Genomic DNA, 13743 nt, shown 5'->3' with positions numbered 1-13743 from the left:
TGAAGTGTTACTAAATCAAAAATTTAAATAATTCCGGTTGTCTGATATTATACATTTTTTCTTTTTATAATGTATTTATTCTATATAAAATGTGGCTATATAACAGATTTCTTGGTTTATGAGAAATTATTGGGCGACTTTTTTTTTTCTAAATAAAAAAAAATAATAAATTATTAGATGTTGACACGTAAAGGGTCAGCATACATGTAGTTAGTTAAACCTAAATATAATTAATCCACCTTGCAATTAATAATAAATTTGTTCATATTGTTTATTTTTTATTAAAAATTATTTTCAAATTTTGATATTTAGAATTAGTTAAATTTTAAATATTATTTTAAATTAAATTTGAATGTTTTGATAGTTTAACCAAATAAGCATTTTCATTGATTCCGAAAATAAATTTAGGACAATAATAATTTTTTTTAATTACTATTACAAAGTATAATAGTAATTTTTGTTTTTATTTAAATCACTATTATGCTTTCAAATTTAATGATTATAATTATATTGAATATTATTAATTTTAAAATTATAATATTAACAAAAACTAAAAACTAAAATAAAATTAACATACCTGACTTGGGACTTGGCACGTATGTTATTATTATTATTAAAAAAATGATATTATTATTATTATTTTTTTCTTAAAAAAAAAAGATGGATGAGATAGATATTTTAGATTGAAATGTGTAACAATAATAATAAATAAAGAATATAAAAAACGACGTAGTTTTTGCTTCAAGAGCGATAGAATCATCCAACCGTTCATTTATTTATATTGCTGACACAAATCAATCGAGTGGATGCCACGTGTAAATGAAAGAATGACTTAAAAGTCGACGTATTTAAAAGGCAAAGCAAAGCAAAGCAAAGCACCTTCGCTCTCCATTTCTTCTTCTTCTCTCCCAACGCAACACGCCTAAGAAATCCCAAATTAACCCAACACACAGAGGGACCAAACCTAATCGCCCTGCACTCTCTCTCCCTCTCATACTTCATAGATCCAATCCCTTCTTTTCTCCAAACCCTAAATTCCCTTTCTCTTCCCTCTGATAATTTCTGCCATTAATTTGAGGTACGGATAACCTATAATTTGTAATTTATTTTGTTTGATTTTGTGAAGATTATGATCGCTGATCAACGGATCGATTGTGGATTTGTTTAGGTATTTTTGGGGGATAATATTTGTTCTATTGAAGATTGAATAAGCGTAAAGAATCAATCAACCATGTTGAATCGCCTTTTTGGAAAGCCTAAACAGGAAACCAATGCTCTAACCACGTTAGACAAGTTAAACGAGGTATAATTGATGTTTGTTCCTTGAGTTTGGTTGTATGATTAGAGTTATTGGTATTGTTCTTATATGACTGAAATTTTCGGGCGTGTCTTTATCTGTTATGTCCTTTTGATTGGGTTGCGTGTGGGGTAGCTTCGGAATTCAGGGATGGAAGAATGAAATGATCGGTGTTTATTTTCTTGTGCGGTTGTGCCTTTCTTTGAGTAGTTAATGAGATTACTGGACTATTTAAAGAAGTAACTTGTATCTTAGACTGCAAAACATATAAACAATTAAGTGTTTTTTTCTGGCATAGTGAAGTAGAGTAGAGTTTTTTTTTTCCACCTTGATTTCGGGAATCGTTTTATTTACTTTAATTCTCAATGTCTTTTTTTTAATCACGCAGACACTTGAAATGCTTGAGAAAAAAGAGAAAGTACTACTAAAAAAGGCTGGTGCAGAAGTTGAAAGGGCTAAAGAATTCACCAGAGCAAAGAACAAAAGAGGTAATGTGGTGGTTGTTTGGCACTTGAAACGAGCATGATTCTCATGGTTAATGGACTATTGGTTTTAAGTCAACTTGTGCTAGTGTTTACTTACTAATCCATCTTTACTCTGTGATTGTTATTAGATTTACACGACTAGACTTTTATTATTGTGTTATGTTCATTAGTCATTTGTACTGTAAGTTGAAAAAATATCTGTTTTCTTTTCTGTATCTTGCATTTTATATTATTTTTGGGGTAAGGTACTTCTATTCTACCTTAGTGTTAATACAGTATTCTCCATCTCTGATTTCACCACCAATTGATTTACCAACACATTAAACCATATGTTTGTTATTGTAATGAGCTAATGAATATATATATATATTGCATATGTACTTAAATTATCTCTCTTTTTTCTCTTTATTAATTTTTTCTTTTGAGAGGAATCTTTACCGTTTTGACTTGGATATTATTCCTTTAAACTTTTGACTCTGGTGCAACTTTTAGTTGTTTGTGGTTGGACTGATTCATGTTTCTGTTTGCAGCGGCCATACAATGTTTAAAAAGGAAGAGGCTCTATGAACAGCAAATAGAGCAACTTGGAAATTTCCAGTTGCGTATCCATGATCAGGTGATTCTTGGGGTTTTAAGAGCCTGATGGTTCTGACTACTCTGGATGATCTCTTAGTTATGTTTTGCTTTTTTGATTCGTATTTAATGTCATTGTTGCCAATTGATTTGTATTTGCAGATGATAATGTTAGAAGGTGCGAAAGCCACAACTGAAACAGTTGATGCTTTGAGAACTGGTGCTGCTGCAATGAAAGCAATGCAGAAAGCAACGTATGTAGCACATTTGCTTTATTTGGTACTTTTAATTTTAGAAACCCACTCTAGTGATATATATTATGATGTATCTTCTGTACAGGAACATCGATGATGTCGACAAGACCATGGATGAGATTAATGAGCAGACTGAGAACATGAAACAGATCCAGGATGCATTGTCAGCTCCATTTGGTGCAGCAGCTGATTTCGATGAGGTCATGATTTTCTCAATGATTTCTTTACTCAGCACAACTTGTCTGTTGGTTAAATTTTCATTTTCTGTAGGTAGGTTTTGTTTATTTGGATGCTGAAAAGTGTTACTGTTATTATTGCAGGATGAACTGGAAGCTGAGCTTGAAGAGCTTGAAGGTGCTGAGTTGGAAGAGCAACTTCTCCAGCCTGCTACAACAGCTCCTGCTGCTCCAGTGCACGTCCCTGCTGGCCGGCAACCTGCTCGCCCTGTTCCTCAGAAACGCACTGCTGAAGAAGATGAATTGGCTGCCTTGCAGGCTGAAATGGCTCTTTAATCAGGTCATTCATCAGCTGTATATGATTTCTCCATTTTCTTATCTACATGTTTAGTGGGCTTTATCTGCTTGGGAAACTACTTTCTTTGTCAATTGATTATCATCATTATATTTCTTTTAAATGAGATTCAGATCCTTGAAGGTTCAAAGTTTGTATGTGACAACATAACATGAATCTACAACGAATTCCTCTTATATTTAGTTGACATTAATTTTTAGTGGCAATAGTTTTTGATCGTAGTTGGTTAGAGTGTTGCAGGTATTGCTGGGCACAATTGAAAAAAGGCTATGTAAAGAAGTGGCCTGATTGTATAAGATTTCTGCGCGTTTCAGGAAAACATCTAGATTTCCGTATTGGGTCGGGGCTATTGTTGAACATATTTTTACACTTATTAGTTATTATATATATATATGGAGATTGTTTAGTTGTTTCTACATACATGGTTGACTTTAGCTATGGACCAAGCCAATCTGCCTTATTTTGTGTTTCTGTCTCATATCTACCCCATTTTTTTTCTTTTTCTTTTTCTTTGTCTTTTGGCCTGCGTTGTCAATATCAATAAGATATAAATTTTTCACTGCTTTTGTCATCGAACATATATTTAAGCTATTCTGCTTATTTTAAGTTTGACCAGCTATATAAAGAGGATTAATGTATAGTTGAATATGTTTCCTTAATTTATAATGTCAGATTTATCTATATTTTCTCATAATTGAATTAATAAATGGAAGTAGCTTACGAATAAGAAGTTTCTCGTCATGTAGTTATTTAGGGAGAACGAAGAACTCCACAAATCTATTATAATGTTCTAATGTTTTTCTTATTCAAAATTATTCTCCTTAGTCCTTATGAAGGAAAATTAGAACTAGTTTTAGCTAGCCATTCGAGGATATAAAAGTGCAGGTTTTTGTACCTACATCAAATGAAACTTTAGATACTTGCACCTATGAATATGATAATGACACATTTGCATGTTCTAGCTCATGGTCTTATGTGTCCTTGTTCAAGAGCTTCAAGAGAAAACATCATTATTCAATCAGATGTTCCAAGATATTTACAATAGCTGTTTAATTTTACGCGTTAGTTTGTATTTTATATGCTTGTTTTCTTTGAGTTTTTAGCAAAGTCCATTTCAAAAGGAAAAAGTTCTTAGCAAAGAACAATGTTATGGTCTTCCATTCCTGTCTCTTTCTCTCTCTCTCTTAAAAAAGTGCTTATTTTTCTTCATTGCAATATGTATCCTTTCTACCTTTGATTGATACTTGTATGGAGTCATGGACCTTTCTCGAGAATGGTTCTTAGAATTTATTAACATTGGTCCAAAACGCAAAAAACTATACAAAATATTTCCCAAATTAACTCGGTACATCAAATTGATTATGTAAATCATTGTTATTAATTAATATTTTAGACATCATCAAAAGAAAGAATGAACTCTGTTTCCACGACTTGAAAAAATTCCTTACTACTACAAATTTTAAATTAATCTCTAGAAATCTGAATGCTTTTTTAAAAAAGTCTCTAGAAATCTGAATCAATTAGGCAAATGTAGGGTTCTATTAACATATGGTAACCTAAATCTGCATAAGTGGCCATTCTCAAACATATACAATCAATTTAGTTGTTGATTTTATGTTTGTAATCGTTTACATTTTAAATGACATTAATAGTTGCGAGTAGCGCTATATATAGGAGCCAATTTTTTTTACCCCACGTAAAATTGACATTAGTACAACATGACACAGAAATATAGGTTTGGGCACGAAGCCGAAAGACACAACACGTAACAAACTAGCCCAAAAGTGGATCACGCTTAAAAATTCTATAATAAGAAATATGGATTTATCAATTATAAATAAATTAAAATGATAATAAAACTCAAATGTAATATCGAGTTTTATAATTCATAATTAAAATTATTAGAAAATGTAAAACTAAAACTACATATATTAATTTATTGGAGAGTAATTTAAAAATTTAAGTATTTTTAAGTAAATATTCAAACTCTAATAAATTATATGATTGTTGGTAAAATGTTGCTAAAAATATATAAAAATAATTAAATCTATAAAAAAATCATACATAGTTTAGTACCTTATTAGTGCTAAAAATAATTGTGAAAAAGTATAGCACGAATTTGAGCCCGTATGAGATACGAGTTCGCCCATTTAAGATAAATGGGTCAGCTCAAAGCACAGTATGAAAAAATCGGGAGTATAGGTCGTGTCGGGCATACCATTTAAAAATTTTGACAAGACACGACACAACCCATATTTTGAAAAGCGCGAAAAAATATAGTTTATGCACTTTTGATTGCGATGTCAAAATTTGACATTCTTTATACCGTTAGAAAGTGTGTGAGGAGCTTTATATCTCTGTCCAGTTTGTGAGCTCTAATTATTTGTGAATTTATTATCTGATTGAGATTAATCCTATTATGTCCATGCCCCGAATTGTGACTAGAATTAGTGCCACTTGAACGAGGTTACCTATCAGTAAGGATTTCTCCACATACATTGGAATTCAAGTAAGAAAGTGAACTTTTCACTTAGAGTTTACTGTTGTGTCGCCTTTATATGCTAATCATATTTGTTTATGAGAATATGTTAAATGAGTTGTGTGGATAAATGATAAGGGTTATGCGTTCAATGTATAATTAGGTTAGACTCGATGATCAAAATCGAGGTAAGCCCAAGAATATGTTAAATGAGTTGTATGGATAAATGACAAGGGTTATGCATTCAAGGCATAACTAGGTGAGACTCAGTAATTAAAAATGAGATACACCCTAATGGGACCTTATAAATTAAATAGACGTGTGAGTGTAACACGTGATGTCTGTCCAAAATAGACTTAAAATATTATGGCATCATCATAGGCACATGGTCCCCAAATTTTTGATCTACATTACTTGGTAAACAATGGAGTTCATAGACATCAATGCATGTTCTTGGGGTATTTTGCTCACCACAAATGTTATATTTGTGAAATTGCAGAGGGGATAATATACATTCTGTTAGGACCGTCAGACACTATTTATTTTCCCATTGGTATGATATTGTTTGCTTTGGGTCTAAGCCCTCACAGATTTATTTTAGGGTACCTTCCCAAAAACAAATCCCTGAGTGCTTAGGCCTAAATCGAACAATATCATACCAATAGAGAAATAGATGGTGTTTGACAGTGCTAACAAGTGGTATTAGAGCCGAATTCCAAAAATTAGTCATGTGAATGAATCCTCGAAATGACAAACAAAGGAGGTGAAGCTTACTGCTAGAGCCATCAGAGGTTCAGATTTGATTCGAAGGGAGTTTGAATCTAGTTGGCGAAGGGATTCATCTAGCTTACTCAAGAGAATCTTGAGTGTTGAAATCGAAGGATTTGATTCGCAATTTTCTAAGAGAGTTGGAAATATGTTCTTAAGTGGTTGCTCAAGGTTTAGATTTGTAATCGGCTGATGGGAGACAAGGTAGTCCTTGTTTGAGGGACGATTGTTGGGTATAACTAAAGTTCCACATTGGCTAAAAATAGGAAGGATCTTGGGTATATAAGGATGGACACTCTCTCCATTGAAATAAGACCTTTTGGGAAAGTGCCCAAAAACAAATCTGTGAGGGCTTAGGCCCAAAGCGGATACTAATGGGGAAATAAATGGTGTCTGAAGGTTCTAACACATTGCATGGAATGTTATGCTCAATGAGGAGTGCTATTCTGCTAAGCAGGCTTAAACTACTAATGTTTACTCATCATCAGAAGTACCTCACTCATTTTCTACTCTATTTTTCAGTTACTACATTTACCTCTATACCATTTTACTGCTACTAATACTTGTATAGATGTTGGTCCTTCTGGTGTTGTTACTGAGGCTACTCTCCCTATTCATGAACCATAAATAATCCCACCTACACCAGCTGTACCTCCCTCACAACCTATTGAACCACAAATAGTCCCGCCTCCACCCATGCATCTGCCTCATAACCTATTGAACCACAAATAATCCTACCATCATCATTTTCACCTTTTCTTTGACATACTTCACAACAAACAATTCCCACTCTACCATCTAAACCTCAAATACAACATACTACACCATTTCTTAGCATTTCCTCATCTACAGGTGTGGTGGATACTTCATCAACAAGTAAACTTCCTCCTCTAGCAGGCTCTTCTACTCATGTGCCACCCTCACAAGCACACTCCATGAGAACAAGATCTCCAAATGGTATTCTCAAATCCAAGGCCTACTTGGCTACAAAGGACCCTTTCCTTGAATCTCTTCTACCTACTAAGTTTAAGTCTATCCAATTAGCTCTTAAGAATCCTTATTGGTTTGCTTCCTTGACTCAAGTGTTTAATGCACCGATCAAGCAAGGCACATGGACTCTTGTTCCTTATGATAAAAATATGGATGTGATTGAATATAAGGGGGTGCATCAAGTGAAATTGAAACTTGATGGCTCCTTGGACAAGTTCAAATCGAGATTGGTTGCCAAAGACTATCTCCAAACATCACGTATAGATTATGAGGATACCTTTAGTCCTGTTGTCAAATCAATAACAATAAGAATTATTCTTAGTATAACAGTTTCTAATCATTGGCCAGTGAACCAGCTTGATCTAAGCAATGCCTTTCTTAATAGCAATCTCCATGAAATTGTCTACATGCAACAACCTCCAGGGTTCATTGATCCATAAGACCTGATCATGTTTGTTTACTAAAAAAGAACTTTTATGGGTTAAAATAAGCACTCATGGCCTGGAATGAGAAGCTTAAACATACTTTGTTTCAATAGGGTTTCCAAGCTTCCAAGTTCGATACCTCTCTATTTATTCATTTTTTAAGAGACTCTCTGGTTGATCTCTTGGTCTATGTTGATGACATTCTCTTTGTTGGGGTATCAACTCAAGTCCCACATCAGGAGAATATGCAAGATTTTCCTAGAATGTAAGTGTTTCATGTACTCTACTAGGATGAGGCCTTTTGGGAAGGTGCCTAAAAACAAAACCGTGAGGACTTAGGCCCAAAGCGGATAAATATTATACTATGTGAGAGTTAAGGTGAGGTGGCAGCCCAACAACTAGTATCAGAGATGTTGTATTCGTCGAAAATGTCAAAGATGGTGTGTTCTACAAAATTTGAGATCGAGCTTTTTGATAGGAAGAACAATTTGAGTTTATGGCAAAGCATGGTGAAAGATGTATTGGTACAACAAGAGCTCATAAAGGCAATACTAGGAAAGAAGACTAGGGATTGATGAAGATTGGGAGGAGTTGCAAGAGAAAGTGATAAGCAGTATTCGTTTAAATTTGGCTCCTAAATTAAAGTATATTGTATTGAATGAAACATGCCTCCCTGAGTTATGGAAAAAGTGAGAAAAGTTATATATGTAAAAATCCCTAACAAATAGATTATATTTGAAGAAATAATTAAATGATTCGAAGATAATTGAAGGAGATGATGTTAATGATCATATAAATAGATTTAACAAGTGCAAAACTCAATTGTTAAGTGTAGGATCATATTCCTAATTCACGTTGAATTAGATTAGTAGGATCATGTTCCTACTCATTATACCATAATTAACCTATAATTATATAATATAAATCCTAATTATCTATCATTAGGTTTTTGGAATATTACAGTCAGGCAACGAATTCTATTAGTAATAGTGGCAGCACAAGGTGGTTTCGCTAGGGGGGAGGTCACAAGTGTTGGAAAGATTTTGTTGGAAATATTTTACCAGGATCTAGATTTACTACCATGTATGTTTCATTAACACCCTAATATGAATTCTAAAACAATGAAATAAACACATATAAAGTTTAGAAAACCTTACATTGGGTGCAGCGGAATATAATGACTCATTCCGTTCAGATCTCTAGCCCTTGATTCCTTTCTGTAGCAGAACATAATCAAGATCTGAACCTGGATCTCTTTCTCTCCTTCCTTGATGCTGATTCTCCTTCTTGTTGATTGGATTCCACAGAATCTTCCACACTATGATTGAGATACCACTTGATGTGTGTGGGCACCACTCTATTCACTCAAGGTTCGAAATTGAAGAGAAGAAGAAGAGAAGGTGGCAGCAAGGAGGCTCCGGTTTTCTCTGAGAGAAAATAAGATGCAAGTCATACTTTCCTGAAGCCATCACTTTCTATTTATAGAATGTCATCTAGGTTTAGGTTAGAATTGTATGGCATTAAAATAATGAAAAATATAAATGGTAAACCCTATACAAAGTGGCCTGCCATATTAGGGTAATGGGCCTCACTTTGCAACTTTCCTATTTTGTCATTTTTCAATCCCATTTTCTCAAAAATGCTAATTTTCTAATTTAACCATTTAAATGTCAATGCCAATTATTTAATAACTAAAAAATAATTATTAAATAATATTGTCATTTAATATATTTATTAATTTAGACATATAAAGTCTCTTAATTAACAAATAAACCTAGAATCTTTTTTGTTTACAATTTCGCCCTTGCTTAGTGAAAATTCATAAACTAGACATAGTCTAACTTTAGAATTATAATTAATTAATTAAAATCAATTAACTGAGTCTTACAAGCAGTATCGACTCAACTAGTATGGGGACCATGGGCCTATATAACCGAGCTTCCAATAAGTCGAATCGAATTTACCAAGTAAATCCCTAACTTATTAATTCCTTATTGAATCCACACTTAGAACTTGGAATTGCACTCTCAGTCATACAGAACGCTCTATATGTTCCACGATATAGATACGCTATTAGTTAACCATTGTTATAATCCTAATTTGATCAATGACCCTCTAATAGATAATCTACATTTAATAGGCACTAAATTACCGTTACACCTTCAATGTATTTTATCCTTAAAATACTTAGCTCCGTATAAATGATATTTCAGCGAAGTGAAATGAGATCTCCACCATTTATCTCTGTTTAGCCAAGCTCGAAGGATATCATCGTTTCACTTCTAAATTCCTATAGAAGTTATAGATTCCATATTTATGTTAGCGCTCCCACTCAATTATACTATCATGTTCCCAAAATGTACGTATCACCCTGACCCAAAAGTAGGCTTAACTAACAAATCAAAGAACATGTATAGTACTCTTGAGATCGAACCTAATCATATCAGGATTAAGATCATTTGATCTAGGATCAACGGGTGATATTGAATTGAATAGATATTACAGTAAGTTTTAATATATCTAATCAAAGTTCAATATCGGTCCCTTCCGATGTATACTCCATACATCCGATACTGGTAAACTTTGCCAATGCCCTGGAAAGGACATAACACTTATCCCAGGTGTAAGAATACCTATCGTTGATTATCATGTCGGTCTAAATCCAGTGAACTGACAAATCAGGGAATAAACTTTCGAACATATAACTAAGATTTTATTTCACTGTGCTGACAACACTATAATCATTAACAATTCATATGTTCTGGACTTAAATAGAATTCATACATTATATATATAATCATGAAATAAATCATGTGAACCATGCAACATAAAATGTTATTTCTGATCTTTATTAATAAGTAAATCTGATTATATTGAAATGGGTTTTATTTAGGGCACAAAACCCAACAACAAGTACATGGTTCTTAGTTTGAGGGAAGAATTATCGGGGTATCAAACTAAGGTCCATATCAGAAGAATAGGTAAGAGTTGCCTAGAATGTTAGTGTTCCACCTACTCCATTAGTATAAGGCCTTTTGGGAAGGTGTCTAAAAATAAAACCGTGAGGGCTTAGGACCAAAGCGATCAATATCATACTAATGTAGGAATTAAGGTGAGGTGGCAGCCAAATAAGGTAGAAGAACAGGACCTAACACTCTTAACAATGCCAACTTCAACTCTTATTTCACAACTTACCTCTACTACAAAAAGTATTATTTTTGTCGGTCCTCAGATTGATTTTTTCGAGGACCGTTGCTAATAAAATTAAGTTAGTGTTTAAAACTGATGCCTATAGCTAAGAATACCTTTCAATTTTAAGGGTCATTAAGAATCAGCATCGGTTTTCAACTGATATTGAATTAAAAATGAAATGGGGTTCACATTACAGCTGTCAGTTTTCAACTGTTAGCTATACTTTAGCCTGCAACTGAAATGTAACACCTATTATTCTACCTTATAATAAAATCCTTTGATTCAATTCACTTCATCTTCTCTCTCTCTCTCTCTCTCTCTCTCTCTCTCTCTCTCTCTCTCTCTCTCTCTCTCTCTCTCTCTCTCTCTCTCTCTCTCTCTCTCTCTCTCTCTCTCTCTCTCAACCGCGACGATCTACAACGCCACCACGGCCACCTTCTCTCTCCCCATCCTCTCTCTTCGTTCTCACTCTCTCGTCTGAACAACGAGCCACCTCCACCTTCTCTCTCTTCGTCCTCGCTCTCTCGTCCGAACGGAGATCCAAACAAGCCACCTCCTCGTTGCCGTCTCAGCGAACCTAGGACCCCTCAAAATTTATAGGTTGGAGTTAGTGAATTTCTTTATTAATTTTCTTGTAAGTTAAACATAAACCATTTAATGAATTGGTTTTGTTTAGTAATTGTTTCACTTATTCTTATAAATTAGTATGTGAAGAGAAAATTTAGGTCAGTGATTATTAATGAGCATTGTTCAAAAGTTAATAAAATTAAAATTAAAACTATGTTCAAATTTTCTCTTCATTTTGATTTTTTTTATGTGGGATTCTGTTTGTTCCCAAGAAGATTAGTGAGAAAACGTAAACTAATTTGTTTTTATTTTAATTTGTAATGAGTCATATATTTGACTTAAATTTGAATTTCTCGTTTGTTTATAGTCTAAAGAAGTAGAAGAAGAAGAAAAATAAATCAATAATAAAGTTTTAATTTTTTAATTATTAATTATAGTCGATAATACAAAATTGTCGGCAATAGCGATCGATCGTGATTTAAAACCATCGATAATTCTTCATTTATTGATGACTGTTGACCGAGGTTTTCGGCAACTATTAAAATATAATTATAATAATGAGCTGTAAGAAAGCGAGATGAAGACTTTTTACGTGGTTGGGGCGTTAATGAGCCTTAGTCCACGAGCCACTGCTATTAATGGATGTATTTAATACAGATTCTACACTTGAGAGAATGTTTTCTTCTTTAATACAGAGAATGTTCTTGGTGAGTTTTTTCTCTTCTTGCTCTTTTGCAACCAAGATTCTCCGACCCCCTTAAATGAGCTTTGAGGGGGTATTTATAGTGTTTTGGTGGGGTAATCCCTAGAATTGTTCTTACACATGTGTCTGTAAGTATCCATAAAGTTGGGCATTTCCGATGAATATACCATGGGTGATGCATGGTCAAATCCCTAGGTGCTGTAGGGTTTTTATGGAGAATGTCCTTTTGGTCTTATGATTGACGTGACTCTTCGCAGAGTAGCCGTCGCTAGACTTAAATGATCATTACTGTATCGCTACTGTTTGGGGGTTGTGCCGTCAGACTTTATTGCGTGTTACAGTCCCAACACGCTTCCTCCCATGCAGCATTAAATGCGACTTGATTTCTCGGGAGAGACCTGACACATCCCGGAGGGCCTTCACGCTATACTAGCTACCAGGAGTAACTTGTACTCCGGGTGTCTCCTCCGGGACCCATGTTAATAGCGCTTCCTGGTGGCATAAAAAGACTTAGCGAATCTTTCCAAGTTATCTGATCCACGTGTCCCCTCTTGACTGGTCCACGTATTTTGGGCGAATTTTGGAGCAACATTTACCCCCAAGCCTTGTTTACTTAGTAAAAATAAACCAAGGCTTGTTCAAGTGTCTCCGGTTGACCCCTCGTTTCCCTAGCTCGAGCCTCGAGCGCGTGGGGGCACATTAAATGATGTCATTTAATGCAGCAATATGCTCATTTGCAGGAATGTTTCCAGCCGCCTCCTCGGTCTTCTGATACGACTTGGGGGCGCGTGGAGGTGTGTCTAATAATGGCATTAAATGTGGCGATTCACTTTTGCAGAGGTCGATTCGTTTCACGCCCCATGATTGATGCGGCGCATTGATGGTGTCAGACGGATACTCAAACGTTTCCACCGCCTTAATGGTAGATTGATCTGGTCCGTTGATCTTTTGGGAATTCGAATCGTGCGTTTCCCCCACCGTGCGATTGGTAGGTGAAGACGCCTGTTCCTCATGCACATTTGCCTATAAAAGCCACCACCTTTCCTTCATTTCGGTTACTTTCCATTCCTTGCCATTTCTGCTCGAATTTCTCAGAGAGAAAATTCCTCAAAGTAGCACAAACTGCTTTATCACTTAAACACTTCTTTTATTTCCAGTGTTCGATTTTGCCGGTGCTTCTCAACTCTCACTCAACCACACTCAGTACCCCCAGTTCAACAATCAACTGTAAGTTTCTTGCATCTTTAGATAATAACATGCTTACTTTTACTTCGTTTGTTTCCTGGGTTCGCATTTAGAGGCTTCTGGGTGTGTGATTGTTTAAGTTCTTCGAGTTCTGCTTTATGTTTACTGTGTTAGTTGTAGAGTCGCCATTGTCATGCCTCTGTTGTAGGCGTACAGCTTTGTTTGAAGAAGGCCATGTGTTCTTCGATTAGCAATTGCTTAGGGCATAGGAAGGCTTTTCTCTTTTCTTTTCCT

The 13743-nt window shown here is 34.7% G+C and overlaps 1 protein-coding gene across 2 annotated transcripts; it reads left to right on the top strand.

The window, feature by feature from the left end:
• The first annotated feature begins 809 nt into the window (after positions 1 to 809).
• Positions 810 to 3821, top strand: LOC115706131 (vacuolar protein sorting-associated protein 32 homolog 2). Of its 2 annotated transcripts, XM_030633669.2 has the most exons (8): positions 856 to 1078; positions 1169 to 1303; positions 1686 to 1785; positions 2313 to 2398; positions 2518 to 2609; positions 2695 to 2809; positions 2930 to 3125; positions 3381 to 3821. In XM_030633669.2, the coding sequence occupies exons 2-7, from the start codon at positions 1232 to 1234 to the stop codon at positions 3119 to 3121; spliced, it is 657 nt and encodes a 218-aa protein (XP_030489529.1). In that variant the 5' UTR covers positions 856 to 1078; positions 1169 to 1231; the 3' UTR covers positions 3122 to 3125; positions 3381 to 3821. The 2 variants fall into 2 exon arrangements, with proteins under 2 accessions (XP_030489528.1, XP_030489529.1); XM_030633668.2 differs by having other exon boundaries at positions 810 to 1078; positions 2930 to 3699.
• Positions 3822 to 13743: the final 9922 nt, after the last annotated feature.

The sequence above is a fragment of the Cannabis sativa genome, chromosome 1 (assembly GCF_029168945.1).
Source record: "Cannabis sativa cultivar Pink pepper isolate KNU-18-1 chromosome 1, ASM2916894v1, whole genome shotgun sequence".
Taxonomy (NCBI): Eukaryota; Viridiplantae; Streptophyta; class Magnoliopsida; order Rosales; family Cannabaceae; genus Cannabis; species Cannabis sativa.
This window is presented reverse-complemented; position numbering and strand designations above follow the sequence as displayed.

Bases quoted from the DNA above. Each gene is read 5' to 3' on its own strand.
- LOC115706131 (XM_030633669.2), top strand. From the start codon at position 1,232: ATGTTGAATCGCCTTTTTGGAAAGCCTAAACAGGAAACCAATGCTCTA. The intron at 1,304-1,685 runs GTATAATTGATG...TTAATCACGCAG, and splicing joins CGTTAGACAAGTTAAACGAG to ACACTTGAAATGCTTGAGAA. The intron at 2,399-2,517 runs GTGATTCTTGGG...TTGTATTTGCAG, and splicing joins AGTTGCGTATCCATGATCAG to ATGATAATGTTAGAAGGTGC.